This window comes from Mytilus edulis, chromosome 4 (genome assembly GCF_963676685.1).
Source record: "Mytilus edulis chromosome 4, xbMytEdul2.2, whole genome shotgun sequence".
Taxonomy (NCBI): Eukaryota; Metazoa; Mollusca; class Bivalvia; order Mytilida; family Mytilidae; genus Mytilus; species Mytilus edulis.
Window position 1 is genome coordinate 58,157,617 of NC_092347.1, and position 27,160 is coordinate 58,184,776.

At 32.0% G+C, this 27,160-nt stretch overlaps 2 protein-coding genes across 2 annotated transcripts; one reads left to right on the forward strand and one right to left on the reverse strand.

The window, feature by feature from the left end:
• The first annotated feature begins 317 nt into the window (after nucleotides 1–317).
• On the forward strand, nucleotides 318–27,160 carry LOC139520058 (protein SERAC1-like). Its single transcript, XM_071312477.1, is given in 18 exon segments — nucleotides 318–419; nucleotides 8,358–8,522; nucleotides 8,879–8,912; nucleotides 9,930–10,060; nucleotides 12,403–12,459; nucleotides 13,085–13,213; nucleotides 14,019–14,137; nucleotides 14,442–14,561; nucleotides 15,439–15,552; nucleotides 15,885–16,047; nucleotides 16,769–16,919; nucleotides 20,615–20,771; nucleotides 21,217–21,317; nucleotides 22,406–22,503; nucleotides 23,409–23,507; nucleotides 23,510–23,590; nucleotides 24,198–24,344; nucleotides 26,817–27,160. Coding segments are annotated over 17 exon segments (1,986 nt in total). The 5' UTR covers nucleotides 318–419; nucleotides 8,358–8,416; the 3' UTR covers nucleotides 26,996–27,160.
• Nucleotides 3,891–5,872, reverse strand: LOC139520059 (uncharacterized). The gene has a single exon (XM_071312478.1). It carries the CDS (start codon nucleotides 5,738–5,740, stop codon nucleotides 4,049–4,051), a length of 1,692 nt encoding a protein of 563 aa, XP_071168579.1. The 5' UTR covers nucleotides 5,741–5,872; the 3' UTR covers nucleotides 3,891–4,048.

Sequence of the window (27,160 nt, forward strand, 5' to 3'; positions counted from 1 at the left end):
GTATAATCATCTATGAAGTTTTTATTCTAATCAATTGAGGAAGGATTGCCTCCCCTGACTCACTGTGAGACAATATTGCAAAACTATGTACATGTACATGTATGTATACACAAAAAAATTACATCATGTAAAAAACAACTGTATTCTATCAATGTTGTTTGGGATAGGATTTCTATACATATGTATAGGCTGAGCCTTTATCAATTTCCTTTGTTTTAAACAATAAAATCTTTGGATAAATTAATGTAATCTATATCACTTTTGAATCAAATTTTCTAAAAACAAATCCAGAAAGAAAAAAACTGAAAAAGATTAAAAATCAAGGAGAAAGTTAGTCAATTTCCAGAGACTTCTGTTTTAACCCAATTTATTGACGGTATAAGCATAGACATACATTATGTACATAAGGGGGGTTAAAGGTAAGTCTAGAATATCTATGTATTTTACAAAAATCTTTGTATTATATTTTAAACTGTTTACATGTACAGTGATTCATGATTTTCGGACGCTTGTCTAAAGAAATAATTACCCCTTTCCCCTGGTACACACTGCTGAACACAGCAAACTGGATTGGTGAAAATTATCTATAAAAATGTGTGACCTTCAATAGATTTTCACCTGTTTGATATATTGAAGTCCTATATTGAAGAATTTTGCAATCTAAAGATTCAAATTCCATTATAATTAATCAGGCTTCCATTTACTTCCCCATGCCATTAATTGAAACGAATGATAGGGTGTAAAAATCCATTTGTTGATATATTGTTGAAGATAGTGTTTGTTGCAAGATAGATAAAATTTATTATTATGATTAACAAAACCTAGAACAGATGTCATTACTGACATTAAGTCTCCGCCACATCTTGGTCTTTTTGATCTTTGGATCATATTTTGGTGATTAAAAAGTCTGTGGGATACATTTAAGGAATTAAACTAGTTTAAGTGGAATAGAATTGATAATTTCTTGAGATAAATAATAAAATATTCTTAGTCATGTTAGTCTAGACTGCATCATGTAACACAAAATATTTTATTGACTGGCCAGAAATCAGTTTAAAGAAAAAGAAAATCATCTGTAGGGCAACTTTTTATGACTTTTTTGCAGTTAACATTTAGTTACTGTCTTGGCACAAATTTTTATGATTGAGAGATAATGTGACAAAAGTCACAGAATGTGATTGTGAGACAAATTGATAAATTCATTCATTGGTGGTATTACCATCTGGCTGCGGTTGCAGTGGCAGCATACAATATATAAATATGTATAAACATGATAAATAGATAATAGGAAGATGTTGTGTGAGTGCCAATGAGACAACTCTCCATCCAAATAACAATTTATAAAAGTAAACCATTATAGGTCAATGTATGGCCTTCAACACAGAGCCTTGGCTCACACCGAACAAAAAGCTGTAAAGGGCCCCAAAATTACTAGTGTTAAACCATTCAAACGGGAAAACCAACGGTCTAATTTATATAAAAAACGAGAAAAGCTTTATATTTCAGAGGGTAAGTGACTATATAGTTTGTAGATGTATGACTTATGTTAAGATTAGTTTCCCTCTGCCATATGTCCATTGTACATGTACTTGACCTGATTTTCCTTGATCAGTGACTGCTTAAAAATCCCTACTTTTTTGTCATGTGAATGTTTCACTCATTATGAGTGATATGATAACCATGTTTGATATATAGGTTCCTTGTAAAGTTTTCATGTTCATCAGTCATGGTTCACCTGACCTTGACCTCATTTAATGGATCAATGATCAAGGTTAAACTAAATGTATGTGATAATGGTAGTTCATTTCTCAAATACTGTAAGCAGTACATGTAGGTCCACAATATTTGGTGTATGGAATGTTGTTAGGTTGTACACATCAGTTTTGCAGGTTTCATTTGACCTTGACCACATTTTCACAGTTCACTGGTCAATGTTACATATTATGTATTTGTGTTTTGGTCTGTTTTCCTAATACTATAAGCTACATATAAAATGCCTTGGTGTGATGACAAATGTAAGACAATAAAAGTGACTTGATATATGATAAATCAATAAAAAAAAACAACAGCCACTGAATTTCAGGATCCTGACTTGGGACAAAAACATACAGAATGTGGCAGGGTTACACATGTTTGCAACTGATCAACCCTTTCTTTGCCTTGCACAGTGATGTAAAAGCAGATCATAAGGTCCGAGACCACAATTATTTTGTAGTGCATTTCTTTTAGAACATAAATGAAAATTTAAAAAAATCCCACCTGCGCTTTCTCAATGAAATTTTTACAGTGTGTTGTACTACTTTTGGGACAAATTATATCAAAATTATAGAACCTTTTTCAACTGGACCAAATCACAACTTTCCTTTAAAATTCTGGACCCAAATTTTTTTACAGTGTAATTTCATACCCCCCCCCCCCCCCCCCCCCTTACTTGCCATTTGAGGCATAAAACATGGAGAAATACATTTGGAAGGGATATAAAAAATATTGGCAAGTAACCCGCTGTCAACACTAGGGACTATATTCGTGGACAACGAAAATCAAGGGATGACAATTGTGGTCTCGGACCATAAGAACAAACTGTTAAAATCAATTTGAAAAGGGTTTAAATCAGATCAACACAAGCACAAAAAATCAAGAAACAAAAAGATAATCAGACAAACGACACAAACCACAAATGTTAATCTATGAGAAATCACTGTTACTGAAACCCAGTTCAAAACCAAGTAAAGAGTAACTAGATTACTATGACTTTTTAATGGTTATGTTTTGCATCATGGATCAATGAATCTGAATCAGTGTGTCGGTCTTGTAAAGAACAGGGTTCATATTCCTATTGCATTAGTGTGTTCAAATCCTGAATATGAATTTAACTTTCCATTGGACATTAAATAGCCATGCATCTATCCATCTATCAATATGTTGCTCACAGAGCATACATTTTAGGTTGACCCTGCTAGTTTACTTGTTTTAATTTCAATTTGGCAAACCTTCTTTCAAATTATTAAAAAAAGTATGTTGGATATTTTCAAACAGTAAGTGCTGCATGTGGAGAATGGTATTTTTACCAATAAGAAGAGCTTCCGTTTTTGTCCAAGATAAAGAACAATTTTTCAGTAATCTTTTTTGAGTGGATTTTACTATTTTCTAATTATGATATATTCAAATTTCCTTTGAAGTTGATTTTTTTTTAATGTTTATTTGCTTTAATTTATTGTTTGCCACATCAACTGCAAGCACAAATACTTGATATTGATAAAACATGATAAATGTGTACCGGTAAAAGAAATCTTGATTTTCCTACCAAAAAATTGCATTTCTGACATATGAGATTTTTTCTCACAACAGACCCATAATGGACCTCAGTCAGTCAGGCAAATGCATGGTGGCACAAAAGACAAGAAAGCTGTGGCACTAAAAAAAGTTTCCTATAGAATGAATGACTTTCAAAGTATGAATTTCTTTTTCTTTTTCTTTTTTTCTAAATTTTGATAATTTGAACAGAGCTCAGATCAAAAATAAAATGAACACTGACTATACATGTACATTGAAGAATTGATTTAGTTTTGCAAAATGTTATATAAATGTATTGCACAAAAATTTCCCTTAAAGGAAGAATGTGGCTTTTCATAGAAATTTAAACCTGTACACAAGGCCACTTACTGGACTTGAAAAAAAAACAACTGAATATTGTTACTGCTGTGAAAATATTACTAAGTTTAACAAAACAACCATTGTTTGACATATATATGCTATAGTCAGGCATGGGGTAATCGATTACATTGAAAATAAGGTGTAATTGTAATGTAATCGATTACATTTTTTATAAGCAAAGTAATTGTAATTTAATCCATTACATTTTAAAGTAATCGACCCCATCCCTGGCTATAATACTGTTACACCATGTTAGTCTTTTCATGAAAAAGAAAGGCAATATGAAATTGTAATTACAAATTGTTCATACAATAATATTGATTTTGATTATACAATGTTAACCACATATCAAGTGTTAAGAAGTTTATAACAATTATGTGATGGCATGTTTTTGTTAAAATCCTGAACAAGTCACTTCATAAATCTTTGCTTCCTTGGCTGTACGTTTTGATGATTTACCACATGCACATCCTATGTAGAGTGGTCCTGATGAAGTGAATGCAAGGCAGTATGGATATAGTATTCCTATGTCTTTAGTGTTGTACCATGACGCAAGGTTTCCTTTACTATCTAGAATGTGTATAACACAAGTATCTACATCAGTCATTATGACATTATCTCTTGGTGTTGTCACTATTCTGTTGGGTTTAAATGTTTTAACCTTATTAATTTCAGGATGGCCTTTATATGAGTTGATAACATCACTATCTGTTGTCAAAACAACCACTCGACCTTCTGTACCAGGAACACGATCTACCACATGTATATTCCCATTACTGGTACTGGTTATACTCAGTGGATAGGTAAATATAGGTTGATTATGTTTATCATGTTCATACACAGTCTCATGGTCTCCCTTCTCATTCATTACAAACACAGCTCTTCCTAGTTCATCATCATTACCTCCTACTATAACTTTATTACCACTGGTAATGTAGATGCATGTAGACACTAAAGGGCTCACATTATATACGGTGTCAGTTATATTACCAGTGGTGATATTGAGTTGTTGTAGTCTGCATTTTCCCTGAACAGATAGCAGGAAATTGTTAGATTTAGTTTTCGCCATACCATGGACCCTCATGTTAAAGGTAGATACCACATTGAGTTTTTTGTCTGAAGGTAATGCATTTATTAGACAACTATCCAAATTTGAATTAATCCAAACTGAATTGTCAACACAAGGAATAATATCTGATATTCCATTAAGTTCTGTCTGATACTCTTGAATGATATCAAATGAAAAACTTAATTCCTCTGAACTGTCTTCAATTTGTAACACTCCAACATTAGATTGAGTTATCTCCCCTGGAGCAAACTTTGGAATGGAATTGTATGATGATTGTGTTTTTAGTACTGGTACTTCCATGGATTTTTCCAATCTCTTGACATCAGAAAAAAAGTTTGCAACATCTGTGGATTTTATTAAATCCTCGACTTCAGTATTTTTCTCATTAGAATATTTAATTGATTTTGATACAATACTAAGGTCTGTGTCAATTGATTTGAAAATAGTTTTCAGGTTTTCATCAACTTCATCTTTTAATTCTTTAATGTTTTTATCAATTGCACTTTTCAACACATTTCCATGATTTAGAATATCTTGGATAACTTTGCTGTGTTTTGCTTTTTCAGCATCCTTACGCTTTACCAATTGTTCCTTTTTTGTGACTGCATTTTTTTCTTCCAATTGAATTTTACTTTGTCCATTTTTCAGTCTTTCTTTTTCCATATGATAGGCTTCACTGATCTCGATTAAGTCATTTGCATGTTTCTTATGAACTTTGGACACACATGTCGGACATACGAGACTGTCACAAATCTTGCAAAAAAGACAGCAAGATTGTGAAGCATGGTCTGGACATTTAATATTTGTAAAATCCAATTCTCGGCTGTGTAAACCAATGTCTTTTATACTTATGACCCTATGATCCTGTGCATTTTTAATTCTAAGATGTCTCCCTTCTTTACATTTATCACACATAAGAAGTTCACAGTCAATGCATTTCCACTTGTTTTTCTCAGTGTCGCATAGATGACAGTTTATAGGTATCTGACTTTTTTTAACCGATTGAGAAAACGCCATTTTGTTGTCCAAATTATTCTATGTTACTTTGTCCTGTTGGTAATACTTAACTTATGTGTTAAAACTGAGATAATATTTAAATACCCGATGTTCCGTGTGCAGATAGCTCAACAATTCTATATATTCTTTCAAGGTATTATATTAAGTTTTCCTGATAAAGGTAGTAGATAACTATTTAAATGACAGTTTTACACAATGTAAATAATAAACTGTATAGGTAGATTATATGACAACCTATTGAAAATATGTTTAAAAAGAGTGCACAATAGGGACATAAGTGAATTTGATTTAAACTTTGAAAATATATATATGTCTTACCTATTCAGTCAAGTAATCTTTTTAATAAATTTAAACTAAAAATTCACTGGCAATTAAACAAGGCTTCGATCTTCAACACAGTCCTATTTGTTAAAAAAATTATTTAAAAGGAAGTTTTCAGGCCTTGTTGATTATAATGTTAAGATAGCTACTATGATTGTTTAATTTTTGTCTATATAATGAACTGTTGCATAAGCATGATAAGTAAGTTCTTGAAGCATATCCCCTAAAAACCTTATACTATAATCAATGTTGTTGTTGAGAAATCAAGTTAAATCTGCAAAAATAGGCCTGTTAACCCTCTTATTCAGGCACCATGTCAAGATGTTTGACATAATCTCAAATTGATTAGAATCATATGTATCTGTTGTAAAGTTTTTGAAATTTTAATAACTTTCTTAAACTATCCATGATTTGTACCAAACTTGGACAGAAGCTTGTTTATGTTCATAAGATAATATCCAGAAGTAAATTTTGTAAAAAAAGAAATCCTATTTTAAAACCATATTTTACTTGTAAATGGACTTTAAGTTTTCTGCCAGTTAACATTACTTTCTCTCTGTAGTTTAAGTTTTAAAATTTTAAGTAACATTCTTAAACTATCCTGGATAATAGCACCAAACTTGAACAGAAGCTTGTTTATGATCAAAAGCTAGTAATTTAGAAGGAAATTTTGAAAGATTTATTTCCTGTTCTTCTGTGTATTACTTATAAATGGACTTAACGACAGTTAACACTACATACAGTCTGCAGTTAAAGTTTTGATTTTTACCAAACTTGGACAGAAGTTTCTTAAATTTTAAAGATAGTATCTATATTGTTTACCCATTTTTGTTGAGTCCGTGACTAACAGCAAAAGTAGACAAGACACTGGGTTATGCGGAATCCTTACAAATCTTTAATATTGCATACTATATGTTTTTCCTGTTATTATGTCCCCTTACATATTGTCATTTAATCTTAACTTGTGTAAAAGAGGGACGAAAGATACCAAAGGTACAGTCAAACTCATAAATCTAAAACAAACTGACAAGGCCATGGCTAAAAATGAAAAGGACAAACTAACAGCAGCACACACGACACAACATAGAAAACTAAAGAATAAACAACACGAACCCCACCAAAAAACTATGGGTGATCTCAGGTGCTCCGGAAGGCAGATCCTGCTCCACATGTGGCACCCGTCGTGTTGCTTATGTGATTACAAATCCGGTAAATAGTCTAATTCGGTAGGTCACATTCATGAAAGGGAAGGGGATTGTAGTTACGACATAAGGAACATATCTGATATCATTTGTGAAACGGTTATTCCATAACGGTCAACCAACTCGTGATGGCGTCCGTAAAATTTACGAAGGGATGATATCAACTTCACCATTTGGAACTCTTGGTTTAATAGCTTCTTTGTGAGCAGCAACCCTCTATCAAGAAAATCATGATAAGAAATGCAAGCACGGGAATATCGTATCAGTTGGGAGATATATACCCCGTATGCAGGTGCTGCTGGAATGTTGCTACTTAGAAATTGAAAGTTCACAATTGGAAAGCTGAAATCATCATCTCTTTTGTCGTAAAGTTTTGTTTTCAACCGACCCTCATTGTCAATTTCTAGATGTAAGTCAAGATATGAGGCTGACTTAACTGTATCTGTAGTATCCTTTATCTCTAGCTCAATTGGATAGATGCGTTCCACATAGTCACCAAATTTTGAATTATTTAGTGAAAGAACATCATCTATGTAGCGAAAAGTAGAGTTAAAGGATATTGCTAATTTTTTTATCTTTCTTCCTAAGAAGTTCCTGCAATGGATGTTTGAGTGCCTAACCTTTAAAAACATCACTTAACATGGAGATTTAAAAGTTGTTAAGTCCTGAAAATTGAATACTAGTAAAACTAAAATTTGAGGCAGTACTTTTCACCAGTCCTTACACTTTTAGACAAATTATTATGCTCAGTACAACTAGATAGGTCCAGGTAGTCTGCAACATACATACTATTGTTTCTCATATTCCTTACTGAAGTATAGAAACTTTTCAAATGAAAGGGTTTGATGAACCTAGAGTATGTTGTCTAAGACCTTTAACTACTATTGCGGAGTCAATGTCCAAACTGGGCATAACTCACAACTAAGAGGGCCCTATATAGCTAAGTCCCTTAGCAAGATTTGGTGTAAAAATTCTTCAAAATCCAAAGCCTTTAATTCCAGAATTTTATATTTTTTTAATAACCAAAACCTTATCAGAATTTTATTTAATATACTATGTATACATTTTATATAACATAATCTTTTTACTTTCAGATTATTTTGATATGATGGATTCTAGCACTAAAAACCTGTAATAAAACGTTTATTCTGTTATGTTCAGTGGTCTACTTTACAAGCTATGTCGACCTAGATGGTATACTATTTTTGTTAGGAAACACCTTTATCACACCAGGAAAAAACATACAAGGAAAATACAGTGTGAGTTTTAAACCAATATTAAATAATGTTAAAAGTTGTTCTTTTCCTTTAGAATTAAATTTAATGATTTACAAATAGCAAAGTTGCTTTTGTTGATGATTTAATGGATAGTTGAAACGACATGCTTGCTTGTCAACACAACACAATAGCATACGGGAAATTACATTTTTACAATTATATATTTGCCATTTATATGCAATAATATGCTTTAAAATTGCTGTACAGTGAGTGACCTATAGTTGTTAATTTCTGTGTCATTTTGGTATCTTGTGGAGAATTGTCTCATTGGCAATTATACCACATCTTCTTTTTTGTATGATGTTTTAAATTTACTCTAGATATTTTTCTTTTTATAGATTCTGTTGGTGTATTCACAGTTTCGGCAATTTGGTAAGTTTATACCCTTGTCTGAGCCATTGGTTTCCTGGTAGACCCCCCCCCCCCCCCCCCCCCCAAATCTGCAGTTAAAAAGATGATATTAAGTTTATGTCCTACTGTCACTTCTATGCTAAACAGGATTATAATGAAACATTTATGGCAAGATTGGTAGGGTCAGGGTGGAGTGGCATAATCCATGTACTATCAATAATAAACAAACAAATAAAAAGCATTCTTCATGGTTTGATCCATTACTCAAAGTTCATATGCATATGCATATACATGTAAATATTTTTATACATAATAACTGCACTTTTGCACTGAATGAAGTTGTAGGTTTGCGCTTTCCATCTTTTAAAATTTTGATCTATGAGGGATACTCTTATGTGTGGTATTATCAAAACGTTATACAGATATTTCTCTAATTCTATGGAAATTTATCCCTTTCCGAACCCATTGAATAAAAAATTTAATCAATGTGTGGTTGCCGGTGATCTCAAAAGATTATTGGATGATGTTAAGGGTCATGACCTTTTTAGCTAACTGGATGAATCAAAATATGCTATGACAGGTGTTAATGAAATTGACAACTTCGTGCAATGCGAAAGGCACTCGAAGGGGATTTTCGATTAACAAAAAAAGAAAACTTATTTTTTAATCATTAGAGAAACAGATTCTTACATAGTTACTCTTGGATTATCAGATTTATCCAATCGAGATAGTTAAATTATTAGTTTTAAAGTCCAAGCCTCGGCTCCGACTTTAAAATTGATAATTTAACTATCTTGATTGGATAAATCCGATAATCCACTCGTATCAATGTAAGAATCTATATTTATCATGTTTATAGTTGTAATTTTTTTTAAATCTCACTCTAAACAATCAACAAAAAAAATCAAAGTCTTTCATAAATTAGAGATAACTCGTGTTTCATGAATGGGGACATATGATAAAATTATAAGTTTGAAATGACCTATTATAAGTTTATAAGTTTGGAATGACCTATTATTGGAATTGCCTCATTTTCAGTGGAGCTGTTGTATATTTAGAGATTAGATATTTAGGAAACCAGTTTTCCACAGTCACTGATGTGTTTGATACAGAGAAGAATAAATCCACATATATTTACCTGGATCCTGAGAAACAAGAATCTTTTCAAGGTAATGTGCTCAAATTTGTCAGTCACATGATTGGACAATCTATGCATTTTGTTTATTTTCTTTGGTTACATCTTCTTACATCACACTCGGACTTCTCTTGAACTGAATTTTAATGTGCGTATTGTTATGCGTTTACTTTTCTACATTGGTTAGAGGTATAGGGGGAGGGTTGAGATCTCACAAACATGTTTAACCCCGCCGCATTTTTGCGCCTGTCCCAAGTCAGGAGCCTTTGGCCTTTGTTAGTCTTGTATTATTTTAATTTTAGTTTCTTGTGTACAATTTGGAAATTAGTATGGCGTTCATTATCACTGGACTAGTATATATTTGTTTAGGGGCCAGCTGAAGGACGCCTCCGGGTGCGGGAATTTCTCGCTACATTGAAGACCTGTTGGTGACCCTCTCATACATGTCAACCTCTGACAATGGAAAATCATGTCATGACATGACATGACATGTCAAAAAGCGTGTGAAAACGTGTGACATAGATGCGGACTTTTTTATAAGAATGTGGTAATGTTCATAATTTCACATACAAATTTGTTACTATACAAAAAACAATATATATACTACTGTGAACTTTTATTGTATTAGACAGTGGTCTGTTATGTTGTTTTTAAAGCACCACCACTAGGCACATATTCAAAACAACTGCCAGTTTCAAGTTTAGTTACATTTATTTGATAACAGCATACAACAATGTACAATATAAATGTAACATAGTCAAGTTCTGATCAGAATTCAGTGTCAATATTTCTTTATAATTGAAAATGCTCTCCCACAGTAGGAATTGATATTTGACAGAATGTCATTATGTTGTTTTTTTTGCATTGTAAAATGTCATCCATTATCTCTGCCATTGCTATTGCCTGGTCAAAACTGGTTAGTTCATCAGAAGATAGCTGGTATATGAGAGCTGATCCAACAGCTCTGTGTTATTTCCATCTGTAGAATCTGTTGGCTATATTTGAAACTGAAATTAAAAAGAAAAAATGTTTTATAAATTTGATTTCGATTAAATAAACATGTTAAATGGTTATTCAAATAGCTACATTGTATTTCTCCTCTCACATGTATTATTTTTGATCATTGCAACAAAGAATGCACAATACGTTACTTGTCACTCGATCATTAAAACTGACTCCAAAATATAATTTATAAACACTGAATCTTGGTACGTACACATCGTTTTGAATTAACAATTGGCGCTTTAGACGACGGTACAGGCCTAAAAGCGACCTCTTTCTGTGCACATTTTCCCTATAAAGTGAATTTGAAAGAAAGTAACAAAATCGTTAAAACTAATCACAAACTACTTACCTTATAGAAAAATAAACAATATGTCAGCCAAATAATTACTTCGAAATTTTCGGTATTTATCGCCGAATAAGGAAAAAACCCGAGAATAGCGATATCACTAACGACCACAAAGTGAAAAGAACGAAAATGCGTGTAATTGCGTGTAAAGTGTCGAAAAGCGTGTACACGCCATGTGACAAAATCCTCGCGTGTAAACCGTTGAAAAAGCGTGTATTACACGCGAATATCATGTCACTTGACATGTATGGACCCTCTGCTGTTGTTTTTTTATTTGGTCAGGTTGTTGTCTCTTTGACACATTCCCCATTTCCATTCTCAATTTTATTTAACAGATGCACCATTATCATTTTTGTTTTCTGCAAAATATTACTTTTACCTCAAGTTAAATATTGTAAAGATAGAAAAGAACTTTTCTGTAAGTCTGTTTAATGACAGGTGTAAAACTACCAATAAAAATAGCATGGTCCAATAATTTCTAGAATTAAGTAGCCAAGTGCTACAAACCACATTTTATGTTCTTAATTACTCATAAACACTGATCAATTGCCATGTAACTGCCAATAGGACAGAATCTTGCTTGCACAAATTATCAAAATGATTTGAAGATATACCATTTTCCATCAAAAAACCAAATTGTAGTCAGTTCAGTCATTTATAAAAAGCATTCTTTATAAAGCATGATTTAATACAAAAAATTGAAAACTAAATTGTAAATAGATATAAGAATATGTGGTGTAATTAAGTGCTAATGAGACAACTCTCTATCCAAGTCACAATTTGTAAAAGTAAACTATTATAGATCAAAGTACGGTCTTCAGCATGGAGCCTTGGCTCACACTGAACAGCAATCTATAAAGGGCTCCAAAAATTACTAGAAACAGGAAAACCAATGGTCTAATCTATATATAAAAAACGAGAAACACTAGTGAACCACATCAACAAAGGTCAACCACTGAACATAAGTTTGTCTTTTTTAAATTTCATAATGAAAGTAATATTGTATGGTATTTCATTTATTTCAGACACGAGGAAGAGATCACGTGTGAGGAAAATTAAAGACTTTATCTCAGAGAAGTCAGGTAATGAAAGTATTACAAAACAGATAATGTATAAATAGTGGTAGATGTACATGAATAGTATAGAACTAGAACATAGCTGTCAATTGTTAGCTCATTTTGCCTGGAGATTCATAATGAGGTTTTAAATCACTTGGTGCCTGCTGACAGTATGTTCATATAGGAAGCACTTTTTTTAACTTGACCACAATTAGTTTAAGGATCTTATGTTTTAAATATATTTTATGATACATTTTGTACTGTCAAATATCTGACAAATTATCAATAATCACCACAAACTGGTCATTTATTGGTCATTGAGCAAAGGAAAACAACTTATAAAGATTAACAAATGTACTGAACTGCAGTATATGATATAAAGTCAGAAGTTCAGGAAAACTTACCCCAAAAAATAGGAAAAAACTAGACTTGATAATGCAAATAAAAATGCTATCATTTTTCTGAATTAATAAATGGTAAAATTTTCTGCAATGTGTGATTATACTAGGTTTAACAGAACCTAATTGCTTATGAAGTAAATAAATGAGAAATAGCTAATGGCTGTAAATCAACTTTAGGGGATAAGGGATTTCTGACACTTACATCCTTCAGTACAGACTCTTATTATTACCGTTGTTATTTTTTTAAGTGAAACATTTACCATGGATTTATACAAAGAAGGACAATCCTAAATCTCTATTGAAATTGGCAAGATCATCAGATCAGGGCCTCAGATGTCTTGGTGTAAAACAGCTCTCAAAACACCATGATTGGGAAGGTAAATCTATTGGATTTATATAGTTATATAGTAAAACCTGTATTTACAGAACCTACATAGAACAGAAAATCATGTAAACTGAGCTGGTAAAGCCTGTTATAAATGTCATTGGAGAATTGACTTTTGTTCAATGCAATTTATGTATCAGAGTTACCTCCCATTTTCCATAACAACAAAAAATACTGTGGAATCTTTATTCTTTGGGAACTAATTTTTGTGGACTTCATGGGTATAGGTAAACCAAGAAGGTTATAAAAAGTACAAATATTCAGAAGGCTCATATGCAGATTTTGACAAAACCAGGGATTCTGGGAATCAATTACCCACAAAAACCCACTGAAAAAAATGAAACACAGTAGGTTATGTATGATACATAAATTTTAATGAAAATAAGTTCTATGATTGCCTTTGAAGTATAAAATATTTGAAAAAGTTTTGACAGGAATGCTGTTTTGATTCAACCCCCTTAAAACATTGTTTGATATGAATAAAATCATAATATGCAATATTTTGGACATATGCCTACAAACTTTTTTTCTAGGATTTCTCGAACATCATTATAGTTTACAAATCTACAGTGACAGTAGTACTGTTAATAAACTTATAACAATCAGTCCTACGCTGCCTGGCAGTACAATACTCTAACAGGAAATTAAGGTTATTTGCTCATATGGTTGTAATACATGTAGTGAACTGTTAACATTAACTCCCCATGTTGCATATAATATTTTTAGATGTTATACTGAAAGAGAGTGAAGTATTAGTTTTTTGTTTAGATTTTTAACATCGATTACTACTTTAACAGACTACCAGTATAGAAACATAGCCCAGGCTTTAGATACTAGAACAATGATTGGACTAGCCAGATCTCAGGACGTGGATCCAAGATGTTTCTTACCAATGCCAAAAGCACCACCAAGTAAGGTTTGTACTGAATTAAATATGGAGGGAGGAGGGAGAGGGGGATGCACATGTTATACCAATAAACATAGTATAAAATATTTACATCATTGAAGGTAATACATTGTTGTAAGGGAGATAACTATTACTACAAATTGTATTCGTAAATATATGTAAAAAAAATGTAAAATGAATAATTTAGTGTGTTGGTTTATTGAGGGTTGTTACAGCATGGGATATAAGTTATGCAATGTATTTGTCTTTTTTGTGTGTATTTATCATTTTTTTCTCTACAGTGGGTACATGTATTATTATATATCATTTACAGGTTTGGTTAGAAGACGAGTATAGGACTTTGATATCCTCACTACAGAACGAAGATCTAGATAAATGTCTCAAACATTTTGCTACAAAAGCACTGCAGCTGGGCAATAATGCTGACGAGAGGGTAATTCTAAACATATTTAAAAAAAGTATTTACAAACCAAAAATTAGGTTTTAGATGTTTTTAAATACTGTTAAATCTACAGAGATCAAACTGTTAGTATCTGGCAGAGTTTCAGGTCTACTCTGTGGTATTAAAAACAATCATTCATTTTGTCAGTTTTTTTCCGAATAACAAAAACTTGATTTGCAATAAATTAGGAATGCCATTGTTTTTTTGTTCTAAGAAAAAAAATATAAAAATATGCAAATTTCTGCATATTCAAATGAAATTAAATAGGACATGCAGATATGAGTTAGATTTTAATGCAATGCATTTAGATCCTTTCTCTCATTATTGTCGTCTGTTGTCTATTTCTTTCATGAAGAGATATTTTTCATATCACACTGCACTGATACAAAAAAAGTGGTACCAAAAATGTGATAATTTGATTAATAGCTTATCCAGCATCATTGGGACAATGGTGCGACTTTTCTATTGGCTATTTGTCAGGTCATTGATGACTTTCAAAGGTTATGAAAACAAACATTTCGTCCTTGGAAAAGGACGTATGTGATTTCTTTAATAATATATAAAACACTCACACTTTTCACCTGAAAATCTTCTTCTTGTTAAGTTTTATTACATTCTGAAGCTACAAAAAGTTTTAAAATGTCTTATGTTTATGTTTGACGCTGGAACAGGACATAAGGCTAAAAACATATCAACTCTTATTACATTTAAATAGTAATGATTAACTTGGCAAAACATATTGAGTTGATATCAAGCAATATCCAATCCTCACTTGTTATTAAACCTATTATAAATAACAATCTGTTTACAATGTTTCAATTTGTGTTCACTGTGCAACTATTATAAGACTAACTGATTTTTGTTTCAGGACAGTTTATTCAGTTTTGGCGGAACAGGTTTGGAATTTGCCAAGTCAGTCAGTTCTGTTCCAGAAGAAAGAGTAGAGATTGTTTGTTTACAGGCTTTAGCCAGTCATTCTGCAGTAAGACTTGTAAAACAATATTATATTTTTCATTACTTTTGATACGAAAACAATAAAATTAACCATATTACTTCAGATTCTGAAAAAAAATAATATGCTTTAATCTACTATTCTACATTACAAATAGTAGCTATATATATTTTATACAGAAATTCCGATAATATGAAAGTAAAATAATCCTGACTTCTATCAACATAAATTTGTGGTATTCTTGAACCTGCAAAATCAGAAAAGTTAGACCAAAAAAATTTAAAAATCACTGTTTATAACAGTCATGTCTAAAACTTTCTTATAGGACACTTGGCATTATTATTTTGTTCTTTAACTTTTAGGATTTTAGATGTTGTCAAAACATAATAAAGATGGGAGGTGTACATTTGCTACAGCAGACGTACACCAAAAGACATAAAAGTATTGTTATACGAAGACAGATTGCCAAAACTCTTGGAAACCTTTCTGTTCATCAATGTTTCCATGAAGAAATTGTTAGAGCAGGTACATGGAATTTTATTAAGTATACATACTGCAGATGTTTTTATTGGTTTTGGTTATGGATAAACCAGAAGTATAACTAATTAAAAAAAATACCACAAATATAAAGCCTTGTATGCAAAAATTGTCAAATCCTTATAACATAATCATGATAATACAACTGTAGAATATTAAAAAAAAATATGACTTTCCTTTTCAGTCTTGCAGTATATTTTTTATGCCCCACCTACGATAGTAGAGGGAAATTTAGTTTTCTGGTCTGTGGCTCCGTTTGTTCGTCCGTTCGTTCGTCCGTCCGTTCGTTCGTCCTGCTTCAGGTTAAAGTTTTTGGTCAAGGTAGTTTTTGATGAAAATGAAGTCCAATCAACTTGAAACTTAGTACACATGTTCCCTATAGTATAATCTTAATGCCAAATTAGATATTTACCCAATTTCAAAGTTCATGGAACATGGAAAATGATAGTGCGAGTGTGTACTTTAGACACATTCTTGTTTTCAAATGTAAAAGATTTTTCATACACTTTCCTGCAGTCTTGGAATATGGCAGAATATTGATAAGGACCTTTGCTATAGTTTCATTCAGGATGCTACTTGTTAGAACTTTCACAAAATATATTTCAAAGTGGCTTTAATCACAATCTCAGTTATCATTTAGGTGCTGGGTGCTTCATATAAACAGTATTCATACTAATTATTAAAAACCCTTTTTTTTTTTCTAATACAGGATGGGTAACAGTTCTATCGAGATGGATATCATCGTCTGACTTAACTTTGTCTCTACATGCAGCCAGAACATTAGCTAATCTAGACACAGATTTTGTTTCTTGCACTTATGAAGATGGAGTCTACCTCATTCACCCAATATATAGGGAAAAGTAAGTTTAATTTTCCAAAGTAAAGGAAAAAGTTTTAGTCACTCACCATTTTATACATAGTTAATGGCATACATTGATGCTAGACCAAATAATTATGAAGCCTTTGAGGGCTATTTTAAATTTTTGCTTTGACGCATTTCGATGTAAGGTGTCAAAGAAAAAAAAATCATAGCCTTTCAAGACGTCATAATTATTTGGACTAACATTGATGCAAGGAAAGGAAATTAGGTAAAACTTACTTTATACCTGGAAGTTAATTGGGTATCCAGTAAGTTAATTTATTTGCAAAGAATAAATGTTTGATGACAAATGGGGTATTGCCTTGACTAAAATTTATGCTTCGTTGATTTTATTGAGTTTTCAGGGTGAGTAGATTTTTATGCCCCACCTACGATAGTAGAGGGGCATTATGTTTTCTGGTCTGTGGCTCCGTTCGTCCGTCCGTTCAGGTTAAAGTTTTTGGTCAAGGTAGTTTTTGATAAAGCTGAAGTCCAATCAACTTGAAACTTAGTAGACTTGTTGCTTATGATATGATCTTTCTAATTTTAAAGCCAAATAAGACTTTTGACCCCAATTTCACGGTCCACTCAACATAGAAAATGAAAGTGGGAGTTTCAGGTTAAAGTTTTTGGTCAAGGTAGTTTTTGGTGAAGCTGATGTCCAATCAACTTGAAACTTAGTAAACTTGTTGCTTATGATATAATCTTTTTAATTTTGAAGCCAAATTAGACTTTTGACCCCAATTTCACGGTCCACTAAACATAGAAAATGAAAGTGGGAGTTTCAGGTTAAAGTTTTTGGTCAAGGTAATTTTTGATAAAATTGAAGTCCAATCAACTTGAAACTTAGTACATATGTTCCCTATAGTATAATCTTTCTAATTTTAATACCAATTAGATTATTTCCCAATTACACGGTCCATGGAACATGGAAAAGGATAGTGTGAGTGGGGCATCCGTGTACTTTGGACACATTTTTGTTAACATGTTAAAAAATGTAAAATAAAAGCTTATGAAGTTGATTTTCTTCAAGCTATTTTACTTGCCATTATTTTAGTCTACTATGCTGCGTTAAAAATTTACAACTTTTCCCAAACTTATGGCCCTGAGTATTTTTGTCGAGCCTGCAACTTTTGTTGCAGAAAGCTCGACATAGGGATAGTGATCCGGCGGCGGCGGCGGTGTTAGCTAACTTCTTAAAAGCTTTATATTTTAGAAGGTGGAAGACCTGGATGCTTCATTCTTTGTATATAGATACCTCATGTTACGAAGTTTCCGTCAGTCACATGTCCAATGTCCTTGACCTCATTTTCATGGTTCAGTGACCACTTGAAAAAAAAGTTAAGATTTTTTGTAATGTTGAATTCTCTCTTATTATAAGTAATAGGATAACTATATTTGATATGTGCGTACCTTGAAAGGTCCTCATGTCTGTCAGACAGTTTTCACTTGACCTCAACCTCATTTCATGGATCAGTGAACAAGGTTAAGTTTTGGTGGTCAAGTCCATATCTCAGATACTACAAGCAATAGGGCTAGTATATTCGGTGTATGGAAGGACTGTAAGGTGTACATGTCCAACTGGCAGGTGTCATTTGACCTTGACCTCATTTTCATGGTTCAGTGGTTATAGTTAAATTTTTGTGTTTTGGTCTGTTTTTCTCATACTATATGCAATAGGTCTACTATATTTGTTGTATGGAATGATTGTAAGGTGTACCTATCTAGCGGGCAGATGTCATGTGACCTTGACCTCATTTTCATGGTTCAGTGGTCAAAGTTAAGTTTTTGAGTTTTGGTCTTTTTATCTAATACTATATGCCGTAGGTCATCTATATTTGGTGTATGGAAATATTTTATGATCTTTATGTCAGTCGCGCAGGTTTTATTTGACCGTGACCTCATTTTCACGGTTCATTACACAGTGTTAAGTTTCTGTGTTTTGGTCTATTTTTCTTAAACTATAAGTAATAGGTCAACTATATATGTTGTATAGAAGCATTGTTAGCTGTACATGTCTGCCTGGCATGGTTCATCTGACCTTGACCTCATTTTCTAGGTTCATTGGTCTTTGTTTAGTTATCTTGGTTAATGTTAAGTTTATGTGACAGTTGTATTAAAGCTTAGCTTTATACTTAGGACTATCAACATAATATCAATGATTAGTATAGAAGGCGAGACATTTCAGCGTGTGCACTCTTGTCTTTGTATTCTAAGTACTTACTCTTACATGAAGTTATCTTTGACTGATACAGAACATTATCAATTTTGCAAAAGTGAGTTGCAACTTTACTTGTTATAGAATTTTATACACCTTTATCTGAATAATGGTGTACTGTAGTCCGTCTGTTTGTCCTTCCATGTGTTCATCCATTATTTAAAATTAAAAGCCTTCCAATATCGAACAACTAGATGATGTTTTGAATATAGATCAAGGTAGTAGTACACAAAGTCTATTAAAGTTTATGCATAATTGTGTGTTCATGTTTTCTTAAAGATGTTACCTCTATATAAGGTTAAATTTTAAAGGTATTCTTTTACAGTTATTTATCATAGACCTGAGGTATTACAATCTGTATATGTTATCACAAAAGTTTTGTCTTAGTAAGTAAGAGCTCATTGAATGAGCTTTCAAATAAATCAGACTGCAAATTATGAATGCAAGTCCCTCTGGTATCTTTCACCCCACTTTTCATCTTTCAGGCCTTACAAAAAAAAGTTGAAATCATTAGCAGAGAGTATTTACAAAAGACATTTAGCAACATAATATTTTCTATACATGAATAATGGAAACAAACACAAAAAATTATATACTTAGGATCTGAATATCGAAATTGTCCTTCATATTTAGAAAAATTGGCACGACAAAATATTTTTGAGCAGCACATTGACATTAATTTGTAACAAGGGAGACAATCCTGCACTGAATGTTAGAAATAAAAGAATGTATTCATACAATTTAAATTCTCCCTCGTAAATTGGTAAAAATTAAAAACACTTCTGATCTTTATACATGGCCTAATAAGAGGCGAGTCATAAAACAATTCTTGGTTTGTTTGCTATATATTTCTGTGCAATACAATATTTAATAAAGCTCACAAAATATTACAAATATCTCTACCAAAAAACAAACCCAGGTATACACTTAAAAAAATATACTGTAAATAATGTACTATGCAGATTGTGTTGTACTAAGAAGTTTCTATGTGCACCTTGATACATATTTATAAGTATTGGACTTATATATGACTATAGAACTCCACCTGTAATTGTGCCAAAGACATATATTAGTAGTACTAATACAGTGACTTATAATTGAAATATGTATGTATTTAGTTCCTCAAGAAGTGATATAATAGAAAATGGAGATTTCAAATATAACGTAATAGAAATCATAATAATGAAATACATGTCAATTCTATTAAAATTAAAAATTACTTTAAATTCAGGAATTATTATGAGGTTTTTATTAATGCAAATAATGCATCTGTCTGTGTATCTCAATAGTAAGAACTAGCATTTTAGTATCTGATATATATATTTCTGTAGGCAGTTTTTCCTAAAATTACAATAATGAATTTTGCATTTTGCCCATTTTTTTTAAAAATCACAAAAATAAATGCACACAATAATTTCTGAATTTACAGTATTTAATAGAAAAACATATTGTATAGTGTCTTTTTTTTTCTTCTTCAGGGAATCTATAAATGCAGATATTGTTTTTGTACATGGCTTGCTAGGAGGACCATTTAAGACCTGGAGACAACAAGATCGTAAAGGACCAGGGGCAGATAAATCTTCAGATGGTACAGAAAGTGTTAAAAAGGGAACCTATACATTTTGCTGGCCCAAGGTATTAAAACTTACATAATTAGATACTTTTACTATTTAGAATACTGGAAAGAGATAGGTGAAACAAAATATTGTATTTATTCCACATTATTTTGTTCATAGATTAAATGATAAAGTTAAAAAAAAAAAAAAAAAAGGATTGCTAATTGAATTGGCACTGTATTGGTTGACAAGGAAAAAACTGCTTGTTTAATTTTGTATGTGCACTAAAAATAATATTGTTTGTGAACTGACATCTTTTCTTACTTACATCATAATTTTGATATTTCTTTTTCTGAACCACACAACTCCAAGTATACGTAAAGAGACTGTAATACAAGAAGAGAATAGTGCAGTTGTTATTCAGCATGTATCTTCTTTTTATGTGTGTCAGACATATTCATACTAAATATCCTTCCCATATTCAAAAAATTATTATGTGTAAGTGTATATTTGACTACTTTCAGGATTGGTTGGCAAAAGACTGTGGTAATATACGTATCCTATCTGTGGAATATGATACAGATCTCAGTACCTGGAATGCTAACTGCCCTTTTGAAACAGAGAAGTATGGTTGCTAAGATTTTTGTCTGTTTTTTAAAATAAAGAAAATATCTCTTATCGCAATATAGCCTTTTAGTGCTGATGCAGCATAAACAATCACCATTCAATCAATCAATCAATTTGCTCACATTAGGTTCTCTTAATAATTGATTTTTATTTTTACACTTTTATTTCATAATTAAAAAAAAAAAGGTTAACACTAAGAACCATTACTAAAAAGTTCATGCATCACATTGATTTTTTCTTTCCTATATTTTGTGGAGGAGGGTTGACAGCTTTGAAGGTTGAGAAAATATAAAAAAGAAGATGTGGTATGATTGCCAATGAGACAACTCTCCACAAGAGACCAAATGACACAGAAATTAACAACTATAGGTCATCGTACGGCTTTCAACAATGAGCAAAGCCCATACAACATAGTCAGCTATAAAAGTCCCCGAAATGACAATGTAAAACAATTCAAACAAGAAAACTAACGGCATAGTTTATGTACAAAAAATGAATGAAAAACAAATATGTAACAATAAACAAACGACAACCACTGAATTATAGGCTTCCAATTTGGGACAGGCACATACATACAGAATGTGGCAGGGTTAAGTATGTCAGCGGGATCCCAACCTTCCCCTAACCTGGGACAGTTATGGAACAGTTCAACATAAGAACAAACTACAAAAAAGTTTAATACAATACTAGGATCTATAAATACCAAGAATACTTTCCAATGTTTTATCGATTTTAGTATATATCATCTCAAACTATATCAAAATTTCAATTTCATTGGAAACTAAAACCTGAAATGTTCACTGGGGGTCTCATCAGGAGGTTCCAATCGCATATCCCGCTTATTGTTTTGTCAGATTCACATATCCCACTTACACTCTATACGTAAGCAATTCTCATTTTTTTTATAATTTCCAGTATCCCACTAGACTTCAATTTCGTGTTTTTCACAGAACAATTATTTGACTTTCATATGTCACGACAATCCTGCGTCACGCTTAGACCCCAATGAGACCCAGTTCACCCTTGGGGGACCAACAGCAGAAATTCGAGACCTTTGTGAGACCAAATTGTATATTGTTCTTTTAGGAGGTCTCTAACTGTGAGAGCATCAAGCATATTACAGAAGTTAAAGAAGGCTGATATAGGCTCCCGACCTATTATATGGGTTGGCCATTCCATGGGAGGTAAGCATATTACAGAAGTTAGAAAAGGCAGACATAGGCTAAAGACCTATTATATGGGTTGGCCATTCCATGGGAGGTAAGCACTGGAGATGCTACTGATGGATCTAGAATTTTCTTTGTAAATAGCAAGTAATTTTATCAAGTCATTCATAACTTTATAAATGCATAAGAGGTCATCCGTTATTGCCACTAATTTCCAAAGCAGTGGGAGGGTTAAATGAACAAAATATTTAATGTACACTTTTACGTTCTAGAATATATTTTTTTCAAAGTGAAGTTTTATTCTATTGAAATGGGTTGATTCTTACTTTGTGGGAAAAAAGTGTATATATATTAATTGTTTGTGTACTTAAGAAAAACAGTTGAATATTGTGGATGACCTTATAGGCAATATACATTAAAACAAGAATGTGTTCATAGTACACGGATGCCCCACTCGCACTATCATTTTCTGTGTTTAGTGGACCGTGAAATTGGGGTAAAAACTCTAATTTGGCATTTAAATTAGAAAGATCATATCACAGGGAACATGTATACTAAGTTTCAAGTTGATTGGACTTCAACTTCATCAAAAACTACCTTGACCAAAAACTTTAACCTGATGCAGGACGAATGGACGGAAGGACAGACGAAAGAACGAACGAACGAACGAATGGACACACAGACCAGAAAACATAATGCCCCTCTACTATCGTAGGTGGGGCATAAAAATGAAAGAAAATGCTTATGCATCATAACCTATGAATTTGAACCAATAATTCCATGCAATGTTTATTAAAAAGAAAGAAAGAAAGAAAGAAAGAAAGAAAGAAATAGTATATACTATATATTATGTGTCACAAACTTATTGTTTAGAGTTTATGTGACAATAAATATTTGAATATATATTAAATTTTCTTTTTCAGGCTTACTTATCAAACAGATTCTGTCCATTGCTGATGATACTCCAGGCCTTGACAATATAGTGAATAATACAGTGGGTGTGTTGTTCTACAGTACTCCTCATAGGGCTCCAGTTTGGCACACCTGTCTAATCAGGCCAGTCTTATTGTAGCACCTACTGTGGAAGTCAAAGAAATGGGTAGAGGTATTAAATTAGTGATTAGATTATATCATTATATTGAAGCAGCTCATTTTAAAGCTTAGATTTTTACTATACTCGATGTAAAATATATATTTTTGCTATTCCCAGTGTTTGATTTATAAAAACATACCTGTTCATGTTTTTGTCAACTTTTTAAATCAATATCTGGTTTTTGTCTTCTTCTGGAAAAACTTATTCAGGTATGCTTATGTCCAAAAGTTTAGAAAGGCAGATATACAAATATTTTGAATGCATATAATCCAAATAAAGACTTAAATATTTGAGATAACTTAAAAGTTGGTGCTCTTTTATACTTTCATGTAAATGTGTGTATTATGTAAATAATACAAATATTAAAATGCTGGATTTGATTTGACATTGCATATTTGTTTGATTCCCTTAATTGCACAAAAATCAGATAATTTCCAAGACTTTAACAAAAATGTTTTACATTTTGAATATAAATGATGCATATTAATACATATTTTAATAAAAAAATATCAAATACTATCAGTTAAAATTATGTACAAAGTGGAACAACTCAATGATTATTTCATTTATTTGAAATTTTATAGGAACTCTTCATAATTATACCCTTGCATTTATACAGATTCACCAATGTTAAGAAGATTGCATAAAGATTTCCAACAGCTTGTTATGGAACATGGAATTCCCTGCCTAAGTTTTGGAGAATTAGAGAAAACACAAATGAGGACACCAAAACTGAAAATGCTCATAGTACCACCAGAATCTAGTGGTAAGAAGATCATTTATATATACACCTGTCATAGACCACACATAATATGGTATCCCTGTTTGTCTATTTAGAATTTTCGAAATACTATGGAGTTTCTACCCCAGAAATAGAATACATTTGCAAAACCTTGAATTTATAATGATCTGTCCTCAATGACTCTTTCAAATTGTATTTTATTTTGCCTTTCGCTTTCTTTGATTCAAGCATCACCAATGAGTCTTTTGTTGAGGAAATTTGTGTCTGGCATACAAAATTATAAGCCTGGTTTCTTTGATCATTTTACATATTTTTTTTATACATAAAAAATTAGCAACTTTTCGATTTTGAACATTTTTCAATATGTCATCCAAGAGTTTTAGGACTAACAAAGTTAAATTTTAGGCAACTTTTTTACTAGTTTGGCATGTCTGCTAAATTTGATTGTGATAAATTTTCTTTAAACTTTATATTTTTGGAAATATATATATTTGCATAGGTATCACATATTATTGCATAGCAATATTATATTTTCCACAGAAAGTAACCAAATAGTTATCGTGCAATAAATTCCAATATTGCACTAGTGCAATACATCTTCAAATTTCATGATGTCATTAACGACAAAATCTTTAGTTTAAACCAATTTTTACTTTAAAATATTATATTGCTATACAATAAAAGGGTTATTGCATGGATATTGGGGAATATTGTCCCTCTTAGAACATATATTGCACTCGCAAGCTCGTGCAATATAAAATTCTACTCGGGACAATATTCATGCAATAACGCTATATCATTTTTAGCTCACCTGGCCCACAGGGCCAAGTGAGCCTTTCTCATCACTTTGCGTCCGTCGTCACCGTCGTCGTCCGTCGTCGTTAATTTTTACAAAAATATTCTCCTCTGAAACTACTAGGCCAAATTTAACCAAACTTGGCCACAATCATCATTGGGGTATCTAGTTTTAAAAATGTGTCTGGTGACCCGGCAAACCAACCAAGATGGCCGCCATGGCTAAAAATAGAACATAAGGGTAAAATGCAGTTTTTGGCTTATAACTCAAAAACCAAAGCATTTGGAGCAAATCAGACAGGTGTAAAATTGTTTATCAGGTCAAGATCTATCTGCCCTGAAATTGTCAGATTAATCAGACAACCCGTTGTTGGGTTGCTGCCCCTGAATTGGTAAATTTAAGGACATTTTGCTGTTTTTGGTTATTATCTTGAATATTATTATAGATAAAGATAAACTGTAAACAGCAATAATGTTTAGCAAATCTGACCAAAGTAAAACTGTTTATCAGGTCAAGATTTATCTGTCGGTAATTTTCAGATGAATCGGACAACCCGTTGTTAGGTTGCTGCCCCTGAATTGGTAATTCTAAGGAAATTTTGCTGTTTTTGGTAATTATCTTGAATATTATTATAGATAGAGATAAACTGTAAGCAGCAATAATGTTCAGCAAAGTAAGATTTACAAATAAGTCAGCGTGACCGGAATGGTCAGTTGACCCCTTATGGAGTTATTGCCCTTTACAGTCAATTTTTAACCATTTTTCGTAAATCTTAATTATCTTTTAAAAAAATCTTCTCCTCTGAAACTACTGGGCCAAATTAATCCAAACTTGGCCACAATCATCTTTGGGGTATCTAGTTGTAAAAATGTGTGCGGTGACTCGGCCAACCAACCAAGGTGGCCGCAATGGCTAAAAATAGAACATAGGGGTAAAATGCAGTTTTTGGCTTATAACTCAAAAACCATAGCATTTAGAGCAAATCTGACATGAGTAAAATTGCTTATCAGGTCAAAATCTATCTGCCCTGAAATTTTCAGATGAATCGGACAACCTGTTGTTAGGTTGCTGCCCCTGAATTGGTAATTTTAAGGAAATTTTGCTGTTTTTGGTTATTATCTTGAATATTATTATATATAGAGATAAACTGTAAACAGCAATAATGTTCAGCAAAATAAGATTTACAAATAAGTCAACATGACCGAAATGGTCAATTGACCTCCTAAGGAGTTATTGTCCTTTATAGTCAATTTTTTAAAAATTTCATAAAATTTGTAAATTTTTATTAACATTTTCCACTAAAACTACTGGGCCAAGTTCATTACAGATAGAGATAATTGTAAGCAGCAAGGCTGTTTAGTAAAGTAAGATGTACAAACACATCACCATCACCAAAGCACAATTTTGTCATGAATCCATCTGCTTCCTTTGTTTAATATTCACATAGACCAAGGTGAGTGACACAGGCTCTTTAAAGCGTCTAGTTATTTATATTAACAAAATGGCAATAAAGTTAGATGTTATGATCACAACAAAAATTAATTGAAATTAACCATAAAGATGTCTTCATCTGAGGAGTATTTTAATGTCTAAATATTGTCAAAATTAATTCTTATCAGTGGGAATCTTTGTTTTATATGAGAACTAAGAAAACTTCTGTTCTGTTATCTATTAGATTATTCTCTGAACATTTTTTGTAGATCCTGGTATTGGAGAATTCCATGCTATGAAAACCAGTCATCTGAACATATGTAAACCTTGGGATAGAGACTCAGAACTTTACACAGAAACACTTAAATTTATACGACGATGTCTACTTCAGGGCAGAATAGAAAACATTCTCAAAGCTGGAATGACATTCAAAGACTCTGATAGATAACAGAGTGGACAGACAACACCATTCACCATGCAATTCATTCATCATATCTTCTGCCTGATTCATTAGTTCATACCTAATCCTTGGAAGGTTTTAACATATTATAGGGGTTTAGTTATCTAGTTTAGAAATATTTGTTGTTTTATTTAATAAAGGGCATTGACTTGA